Genomic DNA, 26,760 nt, shown 5'->3' on the forward strand with positions numbered 1-26,760 from the left:
CGGTCCCCGCCCCGAGCGCCGGGCCCCGCCCGCGGTCCTCTCCCCTCAGCCCAGCGCCGCCATGGAGGGCACCGGGGTGCTGCCGTTCGTGCGCGGCGTGGACCTCAGCGGCAACGACTTCAAGGTGAGCCTCTGGGCGACGGCCGGGACCCCCAGCCCGCCCCTCCGCTTCCTGCGCGCCCGGGACCGCGGACGGGCTTGCCCGGACCCCGCCCCGGCCCGACGTCCCAGGCCTCCGCCCGGCGCCCGCGAAAACAGCCCAGGCCGGGCGGGGCGGGCGGGCGCGCGTAGGGTCCCGGAGCTGCGCCAGGGCGCGCGGGGTCTGCCCACCGGCTGGGTCCTGGCGCCTGGCCCCAGCAGGCCGGCCGGGGGTCCCGGTCGGAGCTCGAGCTCGCGCCTCCCCAGCCCTCCCCGCCCCTGTGAGGTCACAGCCCAAGCCGGGCCCTGACTCATGGTTACGCCGCCGGCTCTGCGCTACCCGCACCCGCCACCCCCATCCTGTGTGGTCTTAGGCAAGTCACTTCCCCTCTCGGAGCCTCGTCTTCTCGTCTGGTGGAGAGGCTTACCTTGAAACCCCTGGAGGCGGGGATTAGTTGTGGAGGACGTGTTGGGCAGGTGGGCGAGGCCCTGGGTGCCATTTGTCTGAGCAGCTTCCGAACTGACGGACCAGGGCGGCTGGGAACACCAGCCCAGCCTCGGGGCGGGGCAGTGGTTCTTGAGAACTGAGAATGAGGCCGGAGGGCTGGTGACCAGAGAGGAGGCCCTGAGAGATGGCCTGGTTCCAGGAGGGTCCTCAGGGTGGATGAGTGGGCCGACCCTGGCTGGCGTCAGTGGAGCATCAGCCTGGGTCTGCAGGGTCCAGTGGTCCAGGCAGTGGCTGGGGTCAGGGCAGAGGAGACAGGCCCTTTCTTCCTGTATTTACCCACACTTGCCACCGTGCACACTCCTCTGCCTCCATCCCCACCGTCCTCACCTGGAGTCCCCAAGTGTCCTCTTCAGTCTAGGAGAGTGAGTCACCAGCAGGGAATGTGGCAGTAGGGAGAAGGGGCACTAGCCCAGAGCACTGAAGGCATTAACCTCCCCAGGCTTCTGGCCACAGGGCTGGGGTCCTGAGGTGGGCATTTGAGTCTGGGGGACGAATGGGTGAGTGAACTAATGAATAAGCTATGCCTGTGTGGGAAAGGGTGGGGAGTTGGGGCCTCATGCAGGGGGTGGGTGGCAGGGCACAGGTGGGGCCTTGGCAGAGGCACAAAGTGCAGTTCAACAAATTGCACAGGCAGGGCCTGGATGCAAGGCAAAAACATTGAGTTGATCCGACCTCACAGCTGACTCTGGGGTGGCATCTAGAATAAGCCTTCCTGGGCCAAGAAGCCAGCAGGGGAGGCGGGTCTTAGGTCAGCAGCCATCCTAATCACCAGTGGGTTCTCAGGACGCTTTTGTCATCAGGGGGCTTTCATCAGCCCTATTCTACGGGTGAGAAAACTGAGACAAAGTGGCCAAGTGATGTGTCTGGGGTCACACACACAACTAGAAGTGACTATTGCCCCCAAAGGCTCCCACGGGCAGTGGGGGCCACAAGGTGGCAGAGCAAGGGTACCATGTCCCAGACCAGCCTCACTGTGACGTACCCGCAGGGTGGCTACTTCCCTGAGAACGTCAAGGCCATGACCAGCCTGCGATGGCTGAAGCTAAACCGCACCGGCCTTTGCTACCTGCCAGAGGAGTTGGCCTCCCTGCAGAAGCTGGTAAGAAGCTTTGGGCAGGAAGGGGAGGGTCCAGGTGGATGGGGCTAGCCAGGTGGACAGAGCCTGTGCAGGACATTGCCTGTCACAAGCAGAACTGGTGGAGAGAGGATGAGCACCCTGTCCTGGGAGGTATGCAAGAAGACTAGGTGTGTGAAGGAAGAAAGGTGCAAGAGTGGACTGGACCTGGGTGGCCTAGGGTGCCTGGGTAGGGCAAGGCTGTGGTAGCAGATAGGGGCTCTGTGGGAAGATACCTGGGTGGGGCAAGGCCCTGGTGGTGGATGGGGGCTCTATGGGAGGGTCCTTGGACAGGGGAAGGCTGTGGTGCCAGTGGAGGCTCTGTGGACGCCCAGCCCACCCTGCTGAGCCTCTACACCCTGTGCTGGCCCAGGAACACCTGTCAGTGAGCCACAACAACCTAACCACGCTGCATGGGGAGCTGTCCAGCCTACCATCGCTGCGGGTGAGTGCTGCCCAAGACTGCAGAAGTCAAGGTGGGGACTGGGGGCAAGGCCAGCCCCTCTGTCCACCCTGGTGTCAGGGGTTTGTGGGGAGAGAGCATGCAGTAATGACCTGAGTTGAGTAACACGTAGGAGAAAAGGTGAAAAAACCTAAGTCTGATCCATTTTGAACTGCTGTGATAGCTGATCCTGGCCGAGCAGCACTCCAGCTATTTCTCAAGGGTCTTTCATGTGATCCCGACCTCCACCAAGTTCACAGATGAGGACACTGACCAAGGGGGCAGGTCACTTGCCTGTGGTTTATCCCCAGTGATAAAGCTGGGGCAGGGCAGGGCAGGGGAGGTGGTCTGGGTGGGTCATTCCCCCTGCTGTTCTCCATGGAACCTCCCGTCCCAGATGTTCAGGCCATTCCAGTGGTCGTTCCCATTTAAGGTTGGAGCCCTGAGATGCGAAGGGCACACCTCTGGAGTCGGATTAAAGCTGAGCTCTGCACTTTCCGAGATGGCCCTTCAGTGACCACCGTTAAGTGGCAGAGTGTCACCACGCAGACACTGGGCAGAGAGGGAGCCGCAGTGGTGGCTCCTGTTTCTCCTTCTGTCACTTGTGGCCATGGTGCCTTCCCCTGGTCCGTTCTGCCCCCCTCGGCCATCCTGCCCTAATGTCCTGCACCATGAAAGCCTGAGCAGGTTTCAGCCCTAAGGGCACAGAAGACAGGCTTGCTGTGTGTCTACACTCTGATGCTTTTGGTGCAGCCTTCTTCCATCTGTGCCAGAAACTCTGACTCAGAGCTCCATCCCTATCTTGCTCTATGGAACTGGGAGGAAGAGGGGTTATTCCATCAGAAACAGTTCCCTGTGTTTCTGTGCGCTGGGCTGTGGGGCATGTTTGAGTTGGGCTTTGAAGTGTGAATAGGAGCTCATTGGAAGAGTAGGAAGGGCTTGCCCAGTAGAGGGACTACAAGCAAAGGCCAGAGTGGAAGAGCACTCAGGATTGGCCTCCCATGGGCTGACAGAGAAGGTAGCCTTCCCTGACCTCTGCTTCTCCTTGGAGTGGAAGCCAGGGCTAATGGACTCTTGTGGTTTATCCCCAGGCCATTGTGGCTCGAGCCAACAGTCTGAAGAATTCAGGAGTCCCTGATGATATCTTCAAGCTGGACGATCTCTCAGTCCTGGTCAGTGGTCACCCACCACCTGGCAGTGAACCCTACTATTCAGTGACCCTCCCCCCACCGCCCTGGTCCCTGGGGCCATGGTTTTCCTATTGTACAAATGAAGGAACTGGAGACGTCCGATGGACAGTGCCTTGCCCAAGGTTGCTCAGTTCCCTGACTTAGGCCCCTTCCTCCCAGGGTCCCGCTGTCTCCCTTTGGCCTGGAAACCTCCTGCTCTGCTGCCCTCTCAGCACCCACCCCAACCCTTGAGCGTGGTGCAGGCCTGGCGGGGTGGGGCCAGCCCTGCTACCCCTGACCCGGCCTCACCCCCTCCCCAGGACTTGAGCTACAACCAGTTGACAGAGTGCCCGCGGGAGCTGGAGAACGCCAAGAACATGCTGGTGCTGAACCTCAGCCACAACAGGTGCCGCGTGCCGGGATAGGCTGGGGAGATGGCTGACCCCAGAAGCGGAGCGCAGCCCTGACCTCTGGCCCTCTGCCCACAGCATCGACACCATCCCCAACCAGCTCTTCATCAACCTCACTGACCTGCTGTACCTGGACCTCAGCGAGAACCGCCTGGAGAGCCTGCCCCCCCAGATGCGCCGGCTCGTGCACCTGCAGACGCTTGTGCTCAATGGCAACCCGCTGCTGCATGCCCAGCTCCGGTGGGCGCCCGCCCTCCCCACTGGCCTAGCTGGGTCGACACCCGCCTGCCTAGCTGTCAACACCAGGCATCCTGCCTGCCCCGCCCACACCGACCTCGGGCCCTGCCCCTGGCCTGAGGCAGTGTCTCCCCACATCCCCCCACAGGCAGCTCCCAGCACTGACAGCCTTGCAGACCTTGCACCTGCGGAACACACAGCGCACCCAGAGCAACCTGCCCACCAGCCTGGAGGGCCTGAGCCACCTCGCAGGTGGGTGGTTCCCGGGAGCCCTCAGCCCCTTCCTTCCTCAGGAGGAGGCTGCTGGACCCTGCTTCCCTAAAAGCCTCTAGGGGGAGGGGTGCCTCCAGGGGGAGGGGTGTGGTTCCCACCGATCATGTGCCTGAGGCCACAGAGCCGGAGTAGCCAGGCTTCACATAGCTGCCTTGGAGCCGCTAGGGGCCCCAGCTGACATGCTCACCTGTGCGCAGATGTGGACCTGTCCTGCAATGATCTGACGCGTGTACCCGAGTGCCTGTATGCCCTGCCTGGCTTGCGGCGCCTCAACCTCAGCAGCAACCAGATCGCCGAGCTATCCCTGTGCATCGACCAGTGGGTGCACCTGGAGACCTTGAACCTGTCCCGGAACCAGCTGACCTCGCTGCCTGTGTGTGCAGGTCTGGGGAGGGTGGGGCGGCCACAGGCCATCTTGGCACCCACCTCTGACCCCACATCTGCTGTCCTGTACAGTCGGCCATCTGCAAACTGACCAAGCTGAAGAGGCTGTACCTGAATTCCAACAAGCTGGACTTCGACGGGCTACCCTCAGGCATTGGCAAGCTGTCCAGCCTGGAGGAGTTCATGGCCGCCAACAACAAGCTGGAGCTGATCCCTGAGAGCCTCTGCAGGTGCTGGGCTGAAGCCGGGCCTCCCCTGCCCCCGTGGTCTCTGTGCATTGTACAGAACACTAGGGGTTGAGTTGCATTTGTGGATAAAGACACTGGGCTCATGCCAGTGGGTTCCCCAAGCACCCTGCAGGGACAAGGGGTGAGGCCAGAGGAACTGTGCTGCTGCCTCCTTTGAGACGCTGTGCTGCCTTTGTCTGCTCCCCGAGGTCACAGCATCCACTAGCATAGTCCCCGGCAGTGAGAACAGAGGACCCCTGGCAGCTTCTGAGCTACTTCGAGGGCAGAGCGTGGTTTTTGATGCCCTTTTGCTCGTGTCCAGGGGTCTCTGGTTCTCAGAAGGCCATAGTGGAGGATGCTTCCCTGTAGGAGCCACAGAAAGGGCCTCCAGTCACTCAGCCACAAAGGAACTCACCCCGCCCCCAGGCTTCTGGGCGCTTTGGAGCTGGCTGGTTTCTTAACTGGCCGGGCTGCTTAGGCCCTCTGGTCCTACTTGCCTCCCCAAGCCAGGACTGGAAGGCCCCTGTCTGCCTACTCCTGAGGCCCAACTGTGTCCTCACAGGTGCACAAAGCTGAGGAAGCTGGTCCTAAACAAGAACCGCCTGGTGACCCTCCCAGAGGCCATCCACTTCCTGACGGAGATTGAGGTCGGGCGGGCAGCTGGCACTGGGGGGTGGGGTCAGACCCCCAGGAAAGACCAAGCAATGCGGTCCTGGGGAGAGGGCAGCAGGGGCTTCTGGAGGGGTGGCTGGTGCCAGGGTGGGGAGAGGGTGACGTGCATCCGGCATCCACATTACACTTGGCATTGTCACTTAAGCCTCACAGCCAGCCTGTGAGGCCGCTCTTCACAGATGGGGAAGCCAGGCCCACAGGGGCGGCAGGGTGGGGACCTGGGCCCTTTGGCCCTGGTGGTGCAGAGGTGAAGATGGGGTTTGGGGGCACTGAGGGGGAACCAGGGCTCAGCGCTCACTCTGCTCACCCACGAGGCAGGTCCTGGACGTGCGGGAGAACCCCAGCCTGGTCATGCCCCCCAAGCCTGTGGACCGTGCCGCCGAGTGGTACAACATCGACTTCTCGCTGCAGAACCAGCTGCGGCTGGCGGGTGCCTCCCCTGCCACGGTGGCCGCGGCAGCCGCTGGTGAGCATAGGATGCCTCTCTGGGCCTTAACTTACGCATCTGTAAACAGGGTGGGATGTTCTCTCTGGATCGGGGTTGTGGGATTGGCCCCTGGTTGGCTGGATGCCCTGGGAATGAAGGGGTCGGAGCCAGCCGGGTCAGCCATGTGTCCCTCCACTCAGCAGGGAGTGGGCCCAAGGACCCCCTGGCTCGCAAGATGCGGCTTCGGAGGCGCAAGGACTCGGCCCAGGACGACCAGGCCAAGCAGGTGCTGAAGGGCATGTCAGATGTGGCCCAGGAGAAAAACAGAAAGCAGGAGGTAATTCGGCTGGACCAGGGCTCGGCTCTGCTCGGCAGGGACCCAGGTCCGGTGGGAGCGGCGACAAGGGCAGAAGGGTTCTACTCCACCAGAGCTGGGCATGGGCAGAGTCAAGCCAATGTTGTGCCCGCCCCCACCAGGAGAGCGCTGAGGCTGGAGCGCCTGGTGGCAAGGTGCGGCGCTGGGACCAGGGCCTGGAGAAGCCACGCCTTGACTACTCAGAGTTCTTCACCGAGGACGTGGGCCAGCTGCCTGGCTTGACCATCTGGCAGATCGAGAACTTTGTGCCTGTGCTGGTGGAGGAAGACCTCCACGGCAAGTTCTACGAGGCAGACTGCTACATCGTGCTCAAGGTGCGAGTCTGGATGCTGTGAGGGGCTGTGGGGGCATCTCTTGGGTCGCTCTGGATGGGGTGGGAGGGGAGAGCTCTGCAGCGCGTGGCGGTGCCGCTGGCAGGGGCTGACCCAGACGCTGCCCCGGCCTCCAGACCTTTCTGGATGACAGCGGTTCTCTGAACTGGGAGATCTACTATTGGATCGGCGGGGAGGCCACACTCGACAAGAAGGCTTGCTCTGCCATCCACGCCGTCAATCTGCGCAACTACCTGGGTGCCGAGTGCCGCACAGTGCGCGAGGAGATGGGCGACGAGAGCGAGGAGTTCCTGCAGGTGCGGGGGCGGGGCGGGGCTGACAGGGATGTGTCCAGTGTGGGGACAGATGGGGTGAGGTCAGAGGAGTGAGATGAGACCGCCGGTTGGGTGCTGGGCCAGGTGAAGATGAGGAGGCCAGGCTGGTTTGGGAATCCGCGTGGTGGGGGTGTAGCCAGGAGAGACGGGAAATTGAAGCAAGAGTTGCAAAGGGACTGGCTGCCAAGGAGGTGGGGCCAAGGGCAGGGCCAGAGTCATCCAGTGAGCTGGGCCAGTGAGGGGTGCTGGCCTGCCACCAGCTGGTTACATGCAGACACCTGCACAAGATTGTGGGTACTTTTACCTAAGTTTGCCATGTTCTGTAAACCTGCCGTCCTGTCTCCTGATACGCTTGTATCTTACCATACTGTGTCTTGCACAGGAGCAAATGGGTTCATGGTTGTCTGTATACTAACACCCCAAGTGTGTTTGTCTGCAGGCATAGATCTTATATTGTTTTTTAACATTGTCACAGATTCATAGCATTTGATCCATCTGTACACAACTCTGCTTCTCCTGACAGGTGGTATTTGGTGGGGGTAGGGGGGCAGCTCAGTAAAAGGTCACGTACCCTCTCACAGGTATTTGACAACGACATCTCCTACATTGAGGGTGGAACAGCCAGTGGCTTCTACACTGTGGAGGACACGCACTATGTGACCAGGTGAGGCTTGTGTGTGAGCGGCACTGAGCTGGACTCAGTTGGGAAGGATGGGGGAGGGCATTGGGGTAAATCTGCCCTTGGTGCCCCCCCAAGCCACTTCTGCTCTGGCCCCCAGGATGTACCGCGTATATGGGAAGAAGAATATCAAGCTGGAGCCCGTGCCTCTCAAAGGGGCCTCCCTGGACCCAAGGTGAGCCCCATGATGTGAGGTGGCGTGCTTAACCCCGTACCTTCTCCCCACCAGTGTGGGGGGACAAAGCTGGGCTCTAGATAAGAGGCCACCCAGCCCTTGTCCCACATTGCTTGGCAGGAGGCCAGCAAGGAGGGATTTGGGGTGAGGTCAGAGGTACAGGGGGAGTTATTGCATGTGGCCCATTGCAGCCCCTCCCACCCCTTCTGTCCAGGTTTGTTTTCCTGCTGGACAGAGGGCTGGACATCTACGTGTGGCGAGGGGCCCAGGCCACGCTGAGCAGCACTACCAAGGCCAGGTAAGAGGACTGCACCCTGCCCAGACATCCTGGGTGCTTTGTGCAAAGGAACATGGTCACCTGAGGAGGTATGGGCCTTACTAAGGCTTTGCATCTGCCCTCAGGCTCTTTGCAGAGAAAATTAACAAGAATGAGCGAAAAGGGAAGGCAGAGATCTCACTGCTGGTACAGGGCCAGGAGCCCCCAGAGTTCTGGGAAGCGCTGGGTGGGGAGCCCTCTGAGATCAAGAAGCATGTGCCTGATGACTTTTGGCCACCCCAGCCCAAGCTGTATAAGGTAAGTTTCATCAGTGGTCAGGATATGGGCAGGCCTTTGCACCACTGCGGTGGCTGTGGTCTCATTCTGGACTTTGGTGGGGAGAGGGTGCCACCTCCTGGGCAGGAAGTGCCAGGGTCTGAGAGGGGCCATGGAAACTAGCATCAGGCTCTGTGGTTCCAGGAAGGTGGGACTGGAGAGGAAGGCCGAGAAGCACATGGGTGCCTGGCTTGAGCACCTGGTCTTGACTCTGTGGGTGACAGGAAGATGGGGGTGTTGTGGGCAGGAAAAGGACCAGTTAGAAAATCTGTAAGGACCCAGAGAGGGAAGGCAGGTTTAACAACCCTTCCGCTGGTAGGATTTCCTGGAAAGGAGGTTGGGGTACAGGGAGACTAGTCTGGAGAGGAGCAGGCTGTAGACTTGAGCACAGTGGCCAGCCTGACCAGGGGCTGCTGAGTTGGTCTTGTGTTCCCCAGACCCACCCTAGTTAAACCCACCTCTTGCTCCTGCCAGGTAGGCCTGGGCCTGGGCTACCTGGAGCTGCCACAGATCAACTACAAGCTCTCTGTGGAACATAAGAAGAGGCCCAAAGTGGAACTGATGCCTCGGATGCGACTGGTGAGACTCACAGGGAGTTGGGCCCCTGGGCCAAGATCCCTCCCTGCTGGATGACCCTGGCCTTGACCTCCAGCCTTTGGGGCCCCGCAGCTGCAGAGCCTGCTGGACACTCGCTGCGTGTACATCCTGGACTGTTGGTCCGACGTGTTCATCTGGCTCGGCCGCAAGTCCCCACGCCTGGTGCGTGCTGCAGCCCTCAAGCTGGGCCAGGAACTGTGCGGGATGCTCCACCGACCACGCCACGCCATGGTCAGCCGCAGCCTCGAGGGCACTGAGGCACAGGTGCGGATGAATGTAGCCGCCATCGGAGGCTTCCTGCCCGAGGTCTTGCGACCGCATTCTTGCCCTGACGCCCCATGAACAGGTTACAGACTTTGTACACCCCTGCACGGCTTCCAGGACTGCTGCCGGCCCAGCCCCGTTCCTACCCGCCCCTCCCACTCCTAGGCCACACCCCTCCAGCCCGCCCCTTCCGGCCCCGCCCCGCTCCAGGTCCCAGGCCCCGCCCTGCTCCGCGGACCCCGTCTCCTCCGGCTGTAATTTCTCAGGTGTTCAAGGCCAAGTTCAAGAACTGGGACGACGTGTTGAGTGTGGACTACACGCGCAATGCAGAGGCCATGCAGCAGGGCCCGGGGCTCTCGGGGAAGGTGAAACGTGATGCCGAGAAGAAAGACCAGATGAAGGCAGACCTCACGGCGCTCTTCCTGCCGCGGCAGCCGCCAATGGCTCTGGCCGAGGTGGGCGCGGGCCCCGGGCCGCGGGACGGGAGGGCCGGCTGTGCCGGTCCCACCGTGACGGGTGGGTTCGTACGCAGGCCGAGCAGCTGATGGAGGAGTGGAACGAGGACCTGGACGGCATGGAGGGCTTCGTGCTCGAGGGCAAGAAGTTCGCTCGGCTGCCGGAAGAGGAGTTCGGCCACTTCTACACGCAGGATTGCTACGTCTTCCTCTGCAGGTAGACGGCCTTCCTCTGCAGGTAGACGACCCTCCCCCGGTGCTGGGGCCTCGGTTCAGGCCTGCCCACCGCCCTATGACCCTGCAGGTACTGGGTCCCCGTGGAGTACGAGGAGGAGGAGAAGGCGGGGACCGAGGACAAGGAGGGCAAGGAGGCGGCAGCGGAGGCGGAGGAGAAGCAGCCCGAGGAGGACTTCCAGTGCATCGTGTACTTCTGGCAGGGCCGCGAGGCCTCCAACATGGGCTGGCTGACCTTCACCTTCAGCCTGCAGAAGAAGTTCGAGAGCCTCTTCCCTGGCAAGCTGGAGGTGTGGGGGCCCTGCCCCAGAGCCCTGGGCAGGGGGCGTTCCTGGGGAGGCTTGCCCCACTGGGAGCAGGGTGGGGGTCCAGGGAGCTGCCCCTGATGGTTCCACACCTGCAGGTGGTGCGCATGACGCAGCAGCAGGAGAACCCCAAGTTCCTGTCCCATTTCAAGAGGAAGTTCATTATACACCGGGGCAAGAGGAAGGCTGCCCAGGGCACCCTGCAGCCCAGCCTGTACCAGATCCGCACCAACGGCAGCGCCCTCTGCACCCGGTGCCTGGCTGCGGGGCGGGGCGTGGGTACACAGGGGGCGGGCCTGGCTGCTCCCAGCTGACCCCTCCCTCACTTTCCCCGCCCCTCCCCCAGGTGCATCCAAATCAACACGGACTCTAGCCTCCTCAACTCGGAGTTCTGCTTCATCCTCAAGGTGGGGTCTTGTGTGGCTGGGACTCGGGGGCAGGATGGGGAGCAGAGTGGGCCTGACCTGACCCACACACACCCAGGTTCCTTTTGAGAGCGAGGACAACCAGGGAATTGTGTACGCGTGGGTGGGCCGGGCGTCAGACCCCGACGAGGCCAAGCTGGCAGAGGACATCCTGAACAGCATGTTTGAGACCTCCTACAGCAAGCAGGTGACCGGGGTTGGAGCAGGTGGTCAGGTGACAGGGAGGGGGCACTCGGGGGCCAGGCAGGGGGTGGTGACCAGGTGGGGGCAGGCAAGCTGTGATCCCTGAGCTGACCAGCCTTCTCCCTGCAGGTCATCAACGAGGGCGAGGAGCCCGAGAACTTCTTCTGGGTGGGCATCGGTGCACAGAAGCCCTATGACGACGACGCTGAGTACATGAAGCACACGCGGCTCTTCCGGTGAGGTCACCCCGCCACTGCTCCCAGCGTCCTCAGTCCTGGCCCTGCTGCCATGACCCTCAGCCTCTCCCTGACCCTTGACTTCCCCCAGATGCTCCAATGAGAAGGGCTACTTCGCGGTGACTGAGAAGTGCTCTGATTTCTGCCAAGATGACCTGGCAGACGACGACATCATGCTTTTAGATAACGGCCAAGAGGTGAGACACCCCCCTCCCCCCCGACTCTCCCCATGCTGGGAGCCTGACTGTCCCTAAAGAGGCATTCTGAGGCTGGGAGACCGCGTACCCTGCTGTCCCCACAGGTCTACATGTGGGTGGGATCCCAGACCAGCCAGGTGGAGATCAAGCTGAGCCTGAAGGCCTGCCAGGTGAGCAGGGGAGGAGCCGAGGCTGGGCCTGGCGGAGGGGCCGAGGCTGGGGCTGCCCTTAACAACCCCCTGCCTGCCCCCCAGGTGTACATCCAGCACATGCGCTCCAAGGAGCACGAGCGGCCCCGCCGCCTGCGCCTCGTGCGCAAGGGCAACGAGCAGCACGCCTTCACCCGCTGTTTCCACGCCTGGAGCACCTTCCGCCAGGCCCTGGCCTAAGGCCACCGCACTCCATCTCTATGGAGGGATAAGTGCCCCAGTGCCACCGTCCCCAGCGCCACCAGTGGGGTGACCCTAACCAGTGTCCTCAGGGGTCTGGCAAGGCAATCTCCCTCCACTCTGAGCTCACGTGTGACTCCCCCTCTTCTGCCAGGGATAAAGCAGGTGTGGCTGCCCTTTAAGAGATATTAAATGCTTTTATTTTCAATATTAAAAATCAGTATTTTTAATTTTAAAATGCTAATTTAACAAAAATGACAGAAAAAAAGCCCCCCAGAGTACAATCTACAGGAGACCCATCCTGACCCCCCACCACACACACACGCGCGCACACAAGGCCAGGCCTCGGTCCTGGTTCCCAAATGGAGCTCTCACACACATACTTGCACGCAGCAGGGGGGTCGAGGGGGTGCTGGCCCAGGAGCAAGTACCAAAATAGTTTTAGAAATGACTGTGGTGCCCGGCACAGGCGTTAGAAAAATACTCTTTGTAAAAGGAGAAGGGGGGACGGCACATGGCCTGGGAGGTGGTAGCCGTGAGCCCTGCGGCCTCCCCTGTGGCGCCTGACCTTCCGGGTGGCCTCTGCCTGCAGGCAGGGCCCAGTGGAGTCCTGAGGCTCAGGGCCAGGCTGGCAAGCCCCACAGAACCCCGAAGTTAGCAGGTGCAGGTCTGCATGAAGAACCAGGCCCCTGGCTCCAGCTCCGAGCAGGGCAGGGTGACCTGGCAGTTCTGGCCTCCCTAGCAGAGAGAAACAAGATCAGCAGAAGGCCAGGGAGGTCCAACGGGGCAGGCAGCCTGGCCACACGTGTCTCACCACCAGTCTCCAACTGCCTGAACCCCGAGGCAAGGGAGGGGGCAGCAGTGACCCCGGCACAAAAGGAGCCACAGGGTCTGTGTCGGGAGAGGCTGGGGAGGTACTGACTCGGGACCAGGCCACGCACCTGCAGCCTCATTTGATCAGGATGGCACAGGCTCGAGCCTCCTCTTCTGACAGGTTCCGCAGGTTCTTCTCAGATTCCTCTGAGGAGCTGCAGGGAGGGGCAGCGGTCAGCAGATCTGGGGTCAGGCCCTCCTCGGTCCTTCATGCCCAGCTGGGGTATGAGGTTGGCTGAAGGGTTGGGGAGGGAAGTTGGGAGCGACCAGCCCCTCCTGTGGACCCAGCCAGCTCCTCACCCCAGGAAATCCTTTACATCCTCCACCGTCATGTCCCCCGTTGTGTCCAGTGTGGTGTCGGCACTGGTGGCCGAGTCAATGGACATAGGTGAGAGCATGGCCTCAGGTGGCTCTAGGGTGTCTGCAGGGAGGAAGTGAACAGGGTCCTCCTAGGGCTCCAAGGCCCCGTCCACACTTGACCTGGTCCCAAACCAGCCCACGGTGGACCATGGCACCAACCAACGCCTCCCCAGACCCTCTGGAGAGCTGCCTCCTGCAGAGCACCCCCACCGCCATGAGACAAGCTGCCCAGCTAATGCGTGGCCTTCTCACCAGCCTCCTTGCAGATGGGATCGGGGCTTCCATCACGGCTCTGTGGGGCCAGGATGATGCCCGGGGTCCCGTTAGCCTGGCTCAGCTTGGGCGACTCTCGGGACCTGTGGCTGCAGAGATGGGCTGTGCCTCAGACCCTAGGCAGGCATCTCATGGCTTGAGAGCCAGACCCCCGCCCTCCCATTCCTGAGCCCTGGGGCCAGAGGGATGACCGGGGAGGGCCACCCTGCTGCTTGCTCAGTTGGGGGATGGAATGAGCCCAGCCTTGGTCCCAGCGCTGCAACCCCTAGCCAGGGGCTACCCCTTCATGCACCTGACACGGGTGGCATCACAGGGCCAACGGACGTCCAGAGAGCAGAGTGGCTCGGTGATGTTCCGGGCACTCAAGGAGAAGCGCTCAAACTCCGAGGGAGAAATCAGGTAAAACCCTAGGAGGGGGCAGGAAGCACAGTAAAGGGCCATGTCCCTGCCTCCCGGAAGGCCTGACTATAGCCGCCTGCCCGCCTCACCCTGGCCGTGCCGCGTGAACACGCAGGAGGCGATGCCGCTGATGTCCTCTTTGCGGATGCAGGCATAGTGCACCTGGGGCCGCAGGCCCGGCACAGAGAACACGTGCACGTCACCCAGGTTAGTGAGGCAGGCCAGGCAGGTCTCCGCGTAGTCCTCGCAGGCCACGCTGGCAAAGGTAGCCAGGGCCACTTTGCGCACGCGGCAGCCCTCATGGGCTGTCAGCTTGAACTTGGTCTTGGCGCTCACCTTGGGTAGCGTGAACACCTGGAGGTGGGTGGGGGGTGGGTGCTAAGCGGACCTGGGCCAGTACACACCCGTGTCCCCAGTCTAGCCTGGCCCCCACCACCTCCTCCACCCGGAGCTGCCACCCTGACCACAGCTCCACAGCCCAGAAACCTCCCAGGCCCCTCCACCTGTGGCAAAGCCAGTCACGCTGGGTGGTCAAGTTGGAAGCCAGTACCCCACACCACAAGCTCCTGCCAGACCACCCAAGGGAGTGCTCAAGGATCCTGAGGGGCACCAGGGTTCCCCAAGGTGCCTCTGCCACGGCTGGAGGCTCTCAGGAGGTCCCAGTGAGCAGGGATGGATGCAGGCCAAGGGTCCGAGGGTGTCCAGGAGACGAGAACCCCAAGGGGTCTTGGAGACTAATCACCTTGAACTGCTCCTCGGACGCGATGAGCACAGCGTGGCCACCCTGCATGTCAGGCGCCTGTGCAAGGTCCCGCGAGGCCTCGTAGGGCTCCGGCAGTGGACGGCCGCGCCCATCCAGCACCGCGATGGCCACCACCGGGGCACGGTGCATCAGCTGCACCTCCTTGCCCAGCACAGCCTCCACTGCCCGCTCTGGCCGCTTCTCACCACCCGCCACTGCCGCTGGGACCTCCAGTGCATAGGCAAACACGGAGCCCGAGTTGGTGCCTGCCCACATGGTGGGGCCATGGTGGGCCGCTGCGGGGAGACAGGCTGGTGAGGCGGGTGTGTGCCACCCCTCCCCTCTGGTGCCCTGGGATCCTGGACTGTCTCTCCTACATCCCTGGTGACTCCGGCCGGCCCCTGCAGGCACAGGAGTGACCTCTAGGGTCCCTCCACAGGCACATCAAACTGGACCCTGACCTTTTCAGACCTCTCCCAGCATCCCAGTGACGCAGCTCATCACCAGTCCCGCAAAGACTTAGACTCGGGCCCCACCCTCAGAGCACCCAGGCACCAAGTCCTGGGCCCATCCAGGATGCACACCACACAGTTCAACTCCCTTAGGAAAGGGAAGGCTCTTGAGTAGACAGTGAGCTAAAAACACTGGGGTGCGGGTGGACCGGGCAGTCACACTGTGCACCCTCAATGGCCTGGTGGCCTCAGCAACAATCTTAGTTGGGATGGAGGGGATACCTGAGCAACAAACAGGTGAGCAACAGGAAGCCACGCTTCTCAGGGAGACAGTGGAACCAGGTCACCTCCCACCCCCTCCCCAGGCTGCCACATGTAGACAGTAGGAAGATCCCCCAGACAAAGGGGCCCTCAACAAATGACATTAGAAGTGGGGGGCTCCCCTCCCAGATGGAGGAGGAAAGAAGCAGAGATACCACGCGCACACGAGCTGGACGCTGACCCCATCCCAACTCTGAGAAGGCATTTCCGAGATGAATGGGGTCCCCTGTGGGCCGAGGGTGACAGGCAACAGTAGCCAGCCATCAGTAGCCACACTCCGGGCTTTGACACAGGCCCTATGCCAGAAGTGACGTCCGCCAGACACACCCTGAGCTGCCCAGTGACCTTCGTTATGTTTAAATCGTGTTTACAAGATACACGATGTATGTAGAACAGGTGGGGAGTCGGTGCAGGGCTGAAATGCCCCATTACCAAGTTAAATTGATCAGCAGCTCTGTCCATAAACCCCAATGCACCACTGCCCTAGGCAGGACCTGCCGGAGCTCTGCCCACTTGGGGTCAAAACCAGCTCTTTCCAGGCCTGCCCTCTGCTCCAGTCATACTGCCCAGGCGAGTCACATCCGCCTAGGCCTTGGCGCTGCAGCCCGTAGTTTCCCCAGATCCTGGGCTCCCTTCTCTGCCCAGGTCTAAGGCCCGTCCCACCCACTCACCGAGCCTCACCCTGGTTGTTCCAGGGGCTGCTGGGGGTCAGGGCACCCTGTCGCCAGCACACCCTGGTACTCAGGAGGCACACAGTGTTTTTCAGCCTTCCAGAAGGCACAGGTCCACCCCATCACCCATTTCCCAGAGGACTAAGGACACACCACCCTTGGCTGCCCACCCCGCCCAGTCTCACCATCTCGAAGGAAGGTGTCTGCAAAGTAGAGACAGCGCACAACACCCGAGAGGGAGTCGTCGGCTGAGCGGGGCTCAATGCGGCGCTGCACGGGCGTAACCTCCACATCCTGGGGACCGGCCTGCTCCGCCAGCTGTGCGTTGGCCTCCTGCAACTGGAGGGGCGCAAGGTTGGGCCACCATCCTGCCCCCGCCCCCATCACCCTGACCGCCTTGCCTGCCGCCCCACCTTGCTGCCGGCGACCATGCGCTTCTTGCCCGATGCACGGCTCTTGCGGATGCGCCGGAAGGACTGGCGCAGCGACTTCTTGAGCGACTTCACACGGGACAGTGGCCCCTCCATGGCCAGGGAGTCGCTGGGGTGCAGGGTGCACCTGGGGGTGTAGGCTGGCCATCAGGGAAGCACAAGTCCAGCAGCCGAGGGGCAGACCTCCCCCAGGGGGGCCCTGCGAGGCTGGCAGTGCCCCCGTGAACCTCAGGAGGGGCTTGCTCACACCCACCTGGCCAGCACGGGGCTCCTGCGCAGGTAGTCAAAGAGGCCAAAGCCGTGACTGGTCCCGAAGGCCACGAGGCCCCACTCAGCGTGGAGTGTGACGGCTGTGACGGCGGCTGGTGGCAGGCACTGGATGAGAGCGCGGGGCTGGAAGCCGGCTGGCCAGGGCAGCGGTCCCAGGCGCGGGCTCAGCCGCTCATGGCCTTTCCATGTGAAGCCCTCGCGGTCCTGCAGCAGGTCCAGGCTGGCCACGCCCACCGCCTGCTCTGCCGGCGTGTCACTCAACTCCAGCACCAGCACCTGGTTGGGGGGGCAGTCAGCTTGGAGGACAGGGCACCCCGACCCGGCCCGAGCCAGTGACACCACTGCCAGGGTGCTTCCAGGAGTGTCTGGAGAGCATCCTCTAAATAAGCACTGACTGGTGCCTACTGTATACCAGGGCCCTCACTGAGTAACACCATGGAGACCAAAACCTGCAGGCCCCGCCCTCCCAGGGTTCACTTAACACAAATGCTCCTGCCCCGGCCCCAACCCTGTGAGGGTCCCAAGGCCCCAGCTGGCCTCCCCCGTTTCCACCTCTGGGTTTCTGCCAGGCCGACTGCTCTAGCACCCTACCGGACCCGCCAGAAGCCCTCGAGCCCCGCAGCCCTGGCAACACCTCGGCCGCACCTGACCCGCAGTGCCGGCCACTATCATCTGGGCCGTGTACTTGCAGAGCGCCACCTTCTGCACGCCGAGCCGCGGGTCATCGCTGTAGGGGTCGAAGCAGCCCACCTGCGGGGGTGGGAGGGGAACTGGTGACAAGGCAGAGCCCAGACCAGGCTCCCCGGGCCAGGAAGGGGTGGGGGGCTCGCACCTTGCGGAAGGGTGGCCAGTCGTCCTCGGCGGCCTGGGCCAAGCTGTCCGCGTGCTCGCAGTCCGTCTGGAAGAGGCCGGCAGTGCTGAGCTTGTAGAGCGGTCGCAGGGCCACACCAGAGGCGTCCCAGAAGCGCACCGTGCCGTCCTCATGGCTGCGGAGAGGCAGCATCAGGCCCAGGGCCCCACCCCACCCCTTCACGTCCATTCAGCCAGCAACCGCTCACTGGGCCCCCAGCACCTAGGCCAAACACTGACTAGACTCCTACTGCATACAGCAAACAGGAAGCACCAACTGTATAGGGCAAGCAGGTACTGAGCACCTACTGTATGCCAGGCCACAGCGCCTGGGCCCTTCCCCGCAGAGAGGGTGAGAAGGTGCAGAAATATCACTGGAAATAATGAGAAAAGGTGTGGAGAAGTGACTCAGAGGACAGAGGACCATGGGGGTTCTGCCCCCAGGGGCCTCCAGGACACGTGACCAGAGATGCCCCAGAGCAGAGGAGTGTGCTAGGGCAGGAGCATTTCACCTGGGGAGGCCAGGAGGAAGCAGGGAAGGAGCAGATGAAGCTGGGGGTGCGGCCCAGGACATAGCCATAGAGCCCGGGTCAGGGCCCCGAGTCGGTGGCGGCAGCCCAGAGCCAGGGCGGGAAAAGCTGAAAGTCTGCGGGCTGGCCGGGACACCTCCAGAGGCCTGAGGGTCCCGGCACAGGCAGACGGCAGGGGCTGGGCAAGAAGGTGGGGCCTGAGTCACCGGGCACGTCGGCGCCCGCCAGGCCCAGGCTGGGCTCTCCGGCACCTGCCCTGGGCAGCTCAGCGTGGGCTGGCCCAGATTTTCCGGTCCCGGGGCAGGCTGAGTGGGTGGAGCTGTTTCATCAAGAAGGAGGGATGGGCCTTAAACCAGAGTCTAGGGAGGCTTCACCTGATGCACCCGGTGGAAGAGGGTGACCTGGTCCCACCAGGGGCCAGGCCTGAGTCAGTGGGCAGGTCAGCACCCGCCAGGCCCAGGACAGGCCTTCTTGCACCTGCGCAGGTGCCACCAGACCCTGCTCGCCCACACACACACGCTCACACACCCGTCACAACTGGGCTGGAGAGGTGTCACCTACCCGGTCAGCAGCAGGCCTCGCTGGGATGGCTCCTGAGCCAGGTTCCGGCCCCCAGTGATGGGCCAGCTCTGGGGGATGGAGACGGGTGTAAGCTGAAGTCACGCCAGGTGCCACGTGCAGGACGCAAAGGCCAAGCAGGTGTCCCACTTACACCTGCCACATCCCCTCCTCGGGCCCAGCCTGCAGTATACCCCCAGGGGACCCCTGCCCCACCTTCCCCCCCAGCACACACCGAGGCCCCGGAGGCCGGCTGGGGGCTCTGCTGCTCCCCGGCGCTCACGATGCGGGCCCACAGCTTGGCAGGGACATTGGCGACATGGGCCGAGCAGGTGATGGCGGAAGAGTGCAGGGGGGCCAGGTACGGGGCGGGTACAGCCGGCCAGCCGGGTGTCTGCAGGTCCAGCACCACCAGCTCCTCTTCGAGCAGCACAGCGAGGGCCTGGGGCTCATCGAACTCTGCAGGACAGGGTGGGTGAGCGCAGCCGCAAAGACGTGCGGGGCTGGGTCCTTGGGGGGGTTGGGTACGCACCATCCTCAGGCCGCGTGCTGTGCACCGTGAAGAAGTCGATGACGCGGGAGGTGAAGTCCAGTGTCACCAGGGTTTCAGCCTGGAGCACGCTCACGCAGTGGCGGTCACCGTAGCTGGCGCGGGGCATGCCACCGCTGAAGATGACGAAGTGCTCACTGCTCAGGGTGAGAAAGCCGCATGAGCAGCTGGTGGGGCTCCGGGAGAGCCTACCCCCACGACCCTACCCCCAGGCAGGCCCCACCTACCCAGACGCACAGCTTCGCCACAGGACCTTATTGATGGCTTTGCAGGGGAAGGGGCCTGTGGGGGGACAGCATTGGCCTCACTTGCAGGCTCTCAGGCAGGGACCTGAGGGCCCTGGATCGCATTTCTCACCACTGCCCCATCCCCCTCCTGCCTCCATCATCCCCACTGGGTGGCTGTTCCCTGCATCCCAAGGGGAAGGCACGCTACCCAGCGTGGGGCAGAGGGGGTGGTCTCACCTTTGGCCTGGTCCTGCCACCTTCCACACATGCCCCCTGAAGTTCCCCCACTGAGGCATTGGAGCTTGGGGTCACAGCCAACCCTACACAGGTCCCCCACACTCACCGTAGGGCGTGGTGGCCACCGTGGGCTGCACTGTTGGGGAGTCACCGGTGTCCGCGGCCCAGATGGCGTAGCTGCCGTCGCTGTGCGAGCTAACCACTGTGTGGCCACTGCGCTCCCAGCACACGCTCTCCAGCTGCTGTGGGGCGGGAGAAAGGCGTGAGCTTGGCGGCCATGAGCAGAGGCCCCAGGTGGCCGCCAGCCTCACCCACACACCTGGTTCCCCAGGAAGATGCGCTCGGCACAGCGAGCGGCCTGGTTCCAGATGACCAGCAGGCCCCGGCTGTAGCCGATGAGGATCTTGGTGGGGTCCCGCAGGTGTCCCTGGAGTGACTCCACGGGGCCCAGCGCCTTCCCACATCGGTAGTCATCAGGCACGCTGAAGGTGGCAGAGGGAGTGAGCGGACGGGGTGGCCAGTGGGGGGGGTGGGGGGCTGGGGGAGGGGGCAAAGGGAAGCTGGGTGGCCTCTCACCTTCGCAGAACCTCGTCTGGGCCCAGGGTCTGCCCCTCGAGCAGCGTCAGGGTGGGAACATCCAGGAAGAAGATGCTTCCGCTCTCGGTGCCCAGGGCAGCCATGTCACCCACAGCCACCAGCAGGACCACTGTGATGTGGGCGAGGCTGGGCAGGCCGCTGTGGGGCCGAGGGGAAGCAGGTGAGGGTGGGAGCCTGCACACTTGCTGGGGATGGCACGGGGCCCGTGACTGTCAGCTCACTACAGCCCCTCTGGACTTGCTGGGCCCTGGTCATGCAGGGGGCTGGCGCCCAGGAAGGCCACAGTGGTGGCTGCAGACACCATAGCCAGCTCACTCAATTATTCACCAGGACGTCGGCAGGGAGAGGGATAAAAATAGGTCCCCAGGTCTTGGAGACAGGCCCTGGAGCTCTTCCCCCGACCCAGAGGGGATGGCGGCAGGAACCAGGTCCTGCCTAGGCAGGGACCACAAGCTCCAGGACTCTGCCTCCAAGCCCCACCAGGAAGCCCCATGTCTTCAGACATCTCCCTAACCCTGGAGGGGGCCTCCGATCACTCCCCTGCAAGAGCTGGAACACCCCGATCCACGCTGGGTCCAAGCCCAAGCAGGACAAGCCTATTTCTGAGCTGGATGGGCATCTTGTGTCCTGGTCAGACTTGCTGCAGCCATTCCAACAAGGGCTTGCGGGCCAGGAACCACAAGGCCCCTTCCTCTCCCCCTGAGCGTTGACGCCCATGCTGTTGCCCCCCGGGGCGTCCCGCCAGCACCTCATAACCAAGGGAAACCCTTCTTGTTATGACCTGCCCTCTCCTCCTTGCACAGTAGGGCCCATTGTCCCGCCCCTGTCTAAGGGTTCAGAGGACCGGTGCTACGGTCAGTTCCTGCCCCAGATGCCCCCCTCACTGCAGGGGCACAGGGCCACTCCCCAGGCTCTGGGACACACCCTCCCCAACCCAGGGCCTCCTGGGCCCCGGCAGTGCCAGGGCACAGACCCTCCCTGCTGACCATGGGCTCACCTGGGACTCCCGTTGGACGCCCACAAAGTCCACCGAGCAGCTCTCTGGACCCAGGCCCAGGCCGACATGTACCACCCCACCCCGAGTCCCAGCCCTGGGGCAGCTTCCTGTCCCCACTGCACCTTCACAGGCCCCTCACTACATCTGGCAGCCACAGCCGGCCAAGCCCCTCGGTACCTGGCGCCGTCAAAGCCAGGCCGACTGGGTGCCTGGAGGTGGAGGGCCTCTTCCAGGTGGGCGCAGCTGTCATGGTGGACAATCTCCCACAGGTGGAGGCTGTCGTCATCCAGCAGGGTCAGGACTCGACCCTGGCGGGTAAGACCAGGACTAAGCTGACTGGGGTCGGGGACGGGGCAGGGGGTTTCTGGGGGCCGGCAGCGGGGCCAAGGCTCACCTGACCAGGCAGGAAATGCATCTGGGTGACAGTGGCCGCATCTCGGTGCAGACCCGTGAACTCCACGCCAGGGGCACCGTAGCTGAGGGTGACGGGTCAAGGGTGGAAAGCAGGCACAGGCCAGGACACCAACACCAGGGATCCCCTAGCCCCGCCTCCCCAGGACCACTGCATCAGGCCCCCGGTGACACGGGGAGGGGTGTCACCTAGCCCTGTCCAGGGGCCCTCCCAGGTCTGGGGGCTCCTCTCTGGAAGAAGCACTGCACTCAGGATGCAGACCCATTCAGTCCTGCAAGTCAGTGCTGCGTATGGCCTTCCCTTCCTCATCTGTTAAACCGGCCAGTGACTTGCTCGCCTGCCTCCTGGGGCAGACACAGGACACCTAAGAACGCAAGTTCTCCCGTCACACCTGGCCCGGGCCCAGCTCAAGGCCCTGTGTCAGCCTCACGGGTCTGTGGGCGCAAGAGGTGGCCTGGCACATTGGCATCATGGGCAGAGATGCCAGGCCCAGGAAGCCGGGGGCAGAGCAGAGTCCAGGCTGCCTCTCCACAACCACAGGCCGCTGCCAGCTGCAGGCCAGGAAATCCATGTCCTCGTGGGGCTGGCAGCCCCCACTGAGTTGGGAGAGGCCCCAGGGACTTGGAGAGGTGGATGCCTGACTATAAGTGCCCGGTGTGAGCGCCAGCATCCCAGCAACCTCAGGCTTCACCGTGGACGGCGGGCCGAGGGGCCCCAAGGGGGAGGACTAGGCTGGGGTCAGCAACGTTGCTGGGAGACAAGGCAGGAGCCGTTGCTTGGAGCTGGAGCCGGGAGAACACAGACAACGGGACAAAAGAGGGGCAGGAGTGCTGGGCGGGAACCAGGTCGCCAGGGAGATGGGCCAGACTGGGGGGTGGAATGGCCCCTGTGGGCAGCCTCAGTTTCCTAACCCAGGGCATGGGTAGGAGTGGTCTGGGGTCGGGGGGCTTGTCCTCCTCTGAGGCCATCTGGCTGCCCATCCTTTGTCAGCATGAGGGGCTGGTGCACTAGAAAGACCCCACCACCTGCAGAGACACACTGTGCCGGGGAGAAGGGGCCATGGGACCACGGCTCCCACAGGCAGGCAGCAGCTGGAGGCAGGAGCAGCAGGCAGGGAGGGGCCTCCTGGGCAGGCAGCAGCCTGGGGCAGACGACCAGGGGACCGTCTCCTCCCTGTCCCACCGATGCCTCGGTGTCCACGGAAGAGGAGGGGGCACCTAGACCCAGCCCCTCCACTTGGTCCCTGGAGCTGGCAAACTCACAACTGCCCAGCCGGTGCCCCGAGTCCCAGATGGGGAGATCCCATCCCACCCTGTGGTGGCCAGCCAGACCCTGCACCTGGGCCCCACCTGGGGGACTCACCTCTTGCAGTGGGGGTGGGCTGCTCCACAGCAGGAAGGAGGCATCCAGCTGCCAACCTCCCCCACCCCGCCCCCTCCCCTTGGAGCTCTCAGGAAAATGGCCCTTTGTGCGGCTCACAGGCCCATTGTGCGGGGCCAGCATCCAGGTGGGGGCTGCGCTGCGCTTGCCACGCCGAGCCTGGCACTGCCCCCAGCCCTCGGCTGGACATACGTGTCTTCAGGCCGGCACACATGTGTGCACCCGGTTTCAAGGGTAAGGCCTGCTGTGACCCTGGTCCCCCCGCCACCCTTGCTGGGGACCGTGTGCTGCCAGCCCCGGCCCACCTCCCCAGTCACAGCTGCTGGGACAACAGGAGGGTTGCCGAGGTAACTGGCTGCAGCGATGGGCAGCTGTGGACCCCTTCGTCTCTGAGGCGCCGCCTCAGGGCAGCAGCTGCACGACCTCCACCAGGGGCCCGGCCCAGCGCCCCGCACATTAGCCACAACCCCAAAGGATACATCTTGATGGCCCCAGACCGGGTGCCGATGGCCATGATACGAAGCTCAGGGTCAAAGGCCAGCGCACTGGGCTGGTTGGGGAAGCCATGCTCCACGGTCTGCAGGGAGGTGGGGGTGTTTGCAAGGCACAGCCCCCACCCGAGGCCCACCCAAGGCAGTCTCCAGCTCTGTCCCTGCTGCATGCCCGGCCCCCCAACCTCAGTGTCCTCAGCTGCGAGATGGATGACCACACTTCCAGCGGGTGAGGAAGGGCCTGAGCCCTGGCCCCACCACAGGCCTTGCCAGCCAAGACCCATCCCACTTGACACTTGGGTCCACGACAACAAACAGAATGGGGCTCGCAAGGGAGGATGCACGGGCACAGATGCAAACCCCAGCTGCCCCACAGGGTAGGCTCTGCACCCCACTCACCCAGGCAGACTGAAGTGGGGTGCAGTCCTTGGTACCCCCCACACACAGGCTCTGCATGGCGGTCAGAGACCAGCACCCAAGGTTGGCTAGGCAGAGGCTCTTGACTCCCCTGAACCAGGGCTGCTCCCCACTCCCAGCCCCCGAGACAGGAAGAGGGGGGCCCAGACAGAGGGTGCTACCTGCCCAGTCCCTGAAGGTGTCACGCACCCCCCAGACTCAGGTTCCGATCTGGAAACTGGGGGACATGGTTCCCACCCATCCCTGGTCAGGGTAGTAGGCAGTGCTGCACACTGGGGGTGTCAATGGAACAGCTCCCACCGGATTCCCTGCTCCTGGCAAAGCCCTGGTTCCTCCACCCGCCCACCGACACAAGGAACCCCTAATCAACCCCGAGGCCTGGTTAGGAGCCCTCCCCAGGGGCTGCACCTCTGGGCCCCCAGCCCCCAATACCAAGGTGGGATACCACATGTGGCTGCCAGTTCCTCCTGAGCACTGCGTCATCAACACACAGGTTTTATAAGAACCCCTAGTCCCCTGAGGCCTGTGTCTTTCTCCAGCCCCAGCCCATCCAGGCAAGGACTGAGTTGTCTGAGCAGCTGGCTCGGCCCTGGGCAAGTCACAGCACTGTGCGAGCCTCAGCTTCCCATCCAGGCACTGGGGAGCCCACCTGAGGACAGAGTGGACCACTGGACCAGGGAGGGGTGGCAAACACTGGCACCGCCGTGCCCACACTGGATCTGACCAGGTCCTGGGGCCTGCTCCTCTGTTCAGGACCCTCGGGGACCCCCAGCTCACTCCAAGTCAAAAGCCTAGTCCTTACCACCTGGCCCTCTCCGACCTCCCTTCCATGGACCCCTGGCTGCTGGCCTTCCGCTCTCCTCCAGTCCACCATGGAAGCTTCCTGCCTCAGGACCAGAACACCCACCACAATCCCTTTACCTGGCATGTGCCCTCCCCACTGTGGAGCCTTCCCCCACCTCAGGAGACAACCGCTGGCTCAGCAGCCGCCCCTCTACACCCTCACCTGCCTGACTTCCTCCACGGCACTGACCACCAGCCCAGCCATTGCCAGCTGCACACCCCACTCCCTGTTTCATCTTCTCGCTGTCTCCCCAGCTAGGACACTGGCCCCTCAAGGCAATATGTGTTAAGATGACACAGAGTGGACACACAACAGGCAACCAGGGGCAGGGCTGGGATTTGGACCCAAGACAGTCCAAAGTCCATACTCACCCTGACCACCCTCCACCCCCGGCCACTTGGGAATCTGAGGCTTTTTGTTTTTGCTTGTTGGTGTTGCCACGCGGCATGTGGGATCTTAGTTCCTGGACCAGGGATCGAACCCGAGCCCCAGGAAGTGGAAGCACAGTCTTCACCACTGGACCACCAGGGAAGTCCCTGGGACCTATTTTCTAGTGATCACCTGCCAGTCCCTCTAGTGACCCTCTGCTTAAGTCCACCCCCCTCCTACCACTGCTGCCCACTCAGAATGCGGCCTTGCCCGCCTTAGCATGGAGCCCAGCTTCTGCCACCAGGGGTCAGATGGGGGAGCGCCTTCCCTCCACCTTTCTGGGGACCCAGCTTCACACCTCGACTCCCTGGCTGAGGAAGTGACACCTTAGCATGACACCTGCCCCACCACGCTGTCCTCTCACCTCGAGGGGCTCACCCTCAGTCACTCAGCATAGGAAGGGGCCACCTGGGAACCCCTGAGCACTAGCCTCCCCTCTGGGCCCCTTGGCCGGCAAGCCAGAGGATCCTGGCACCCTCTATTGCCACCTGGGAAACCCTATCTGCCCTGAGAAACGTCCCGGCCTCGGCCAGTGCAGGAACAGTGCCCAAAGAGCGTCTCCCTGGACCAGGGTCTCCTGCCAGCCGCTCAGGAACTACAGCAGCCCCTCCAAGGGGCCCTGGCTCTCAAGCTGAAGTCAAATCCCACTGACGAGGGCGCACAAAGACCAAGTCCCCGTTCATTCCGTCTCTGGCCAAGTCGTCAGTTCTGTGAACCTCAACTTTGTCACCCTCTTGTGAGCATAACGACTCGAAGCCCCAAGAGCAGCAAGGGGGCCTGTGATCAGAGGGCTTGGGTGTAAAACTGAAGCCAGAAGTGACACCCCTGGGGGCAGTTAGCAAGGGGCAGGCCGGGCCTCTCAACCACACACCAGCGTAGGGAGGCGGGGCTGAAGGCAGCCCCTTTCCCGTGGCCCCTCTGGCCCTACCCAGGAAAGAAAGGAAGGAGCAGCCCTCCACCCCCACCTCCGCCAAGGCTCCAGAAGCGATGGGTCGGCTGCCCCCGCGACAGAGTCCGCAGCAGGGAAGACAGTGGCCCCATTTCATCGCAAGGGAAACTGAGACCCCAGGATTCGAAGTGCAGTTGGTTACACGGCCAGGCATCCCCCCTGGAGCCGCGGGCAGGCCGGGCACAGCTCAGGCGGGAGTCCCAGGCAGTGGGGGAAGGGAGGAGGAACCGGGAAGGGATTTCCCAGCCCCACCCCCCGACATCTGCCCCCACTCAGCACTCCTCCCCAGCAGCCTGGGTGCGAAAGCAAAACAAATCGGGCCCAAGGGCCGCGCAGGGGCGCCGAGGTCCCCAAGAAAGAGATAAAGAGGCAGCGAGTGGAACCAGAGCTACAGTTGAGAGCCGCACGGAGGCGGAGAGGCCCCTCGGGGAGAGGGCAGCGAAGTCCGAGGCGCGGAGACATGAGCTGGGGAAGCGGAGGGCAGGGATGCAGGCGCACGGCTCGGGCGGAGCGGAGCTGGGCGGCCCGGCCCGGCGTGCGCCCCCTCCCCCGGCCCGACGTGGCTCCGGCCAGGCCCCCGCCCCCAGCCAGCTGCCCCCGGCCCGCCGCCGCACCTTATGGAAGGCGAAGAGCTCCTGCTTGAGCTTCTCGCGCTGCGGGTCTGCGCCCTGCCTGCGGAACCGAAACTTCATCATCTTGCGCCCGGCCGCCCGCCGCCGCCCGCAGGATGCGCCGCGCGGCCCCGCC

The 26,760-nt window shown here is 63.3% G+C and overlaps 2 protein-coding genes across 3 annotated transcripts; one reads left to right on the forward strand and one right to left on the reverse strand.

The window, feature by feature from the left end:
• FLII (FLII actin remodeling protein) lies at nt 1–11,971 on the forward strand. Its single transcript, XM_052658365.1, has 30 exons — nt 1–124; nt 1,635–1,745; nt 2,134–2,205; nt 3,294–3,374; nt 3,692–3,777; nt 3,860–4,021; nt 4,167–4,270; nt 4,489–4,664; nt 4,748–4,905; nt 5,465–5,549; nt 5,893–6,040; nt 6,202–6,338; nt 6,479–6,691; nt 6,826–7,005; nt 7,605–7,687; nt 7,803–7,877; nt 8,092–8,175; nt 8,280–8,451; nt 8,944–9,048; nt 9,139–9,330; nt 9,597–9,785; nt 9,863–10,002; nt 10,090–10,309; nt 10,423–10,577; nt 10,671–10,731; nt 10,808–10,936; nt 11,062–11,168; nt 11,260–11,365; nt 11,470–11,535; nt 11,620–11,971. Exons 1-30 carry the CDS (start codon nt 62–64, stop codon nt 11,752–11,754), a joined length of 3,795 nt encoding a protein of 1,264 aa, XP_052514325.1. The 5' UTR covers nt 1–61; the 3' UTR covers nt 11,755–11,971.
• Nucleotides 11,938–26,760, reverse strand: LLGL1 (LLGL scribble cell polarity complex component 1). 2 transcript variants are annotated; one of them, XM_052658368.1, is made up of 22 exons: nt 26,628–26,760; nt 23,363–23,460; nt 21,486–21,567; nt 21,269–21,399; nt 20,074–20,232; nt 19,817–19,979; nt 19,604–19,736; nt 19,261–19,315; nt 19,016–19,170; nt 18,719–18,942; nt 18,487–18,554; nt 17,379–17,532; nt 17,192–17,296; nt 16,530–16,822; nt 16,259–16,403; nt 16,031–16,184; nt 14,402–14,697; nt 13,749–14,013; nt 13,553–13,667; nt 13,240–13,349; nt 12,928–13,048; nt 11,938–12,782 (listed from the first exon to the last, which is right to left on the reverse strand). In XM_052658368.1, exons 1-22 carry the CDS (start codon nt 26,706–26,708, stop codon nt 12,704–12,706), a joined length of 3,186 nt encoding a protein of 1,061 aa, XP_052514328.1. In that variant the 5' UTR covers nt 26,709–26,760; the 3' UTR covers nt 11,938–12,703. The 2 variants fall into 2 exon arrangements, with proteins under 2 accessions (XP_052514328.1, XP_052514327.1); XM_052658367.1 differs by having other exon boundaries at nt 19,604–19,739.

Source organism: Budorcas taxicolor, chromosome 19, assembly GCF_023091745.1.
Source record: "Budorcas taxicolor isolate Tak-1 chromosome 19, Takin1.1, whole genome shotgun sequence".
Classification (NCBI taxonomy): domain Eukaryota; kingdom Metazoa; phylum Chordata; class Mammalia; order Artiodactyla; family Bovidae; genus Budorcas; species Budorcas taxicolor.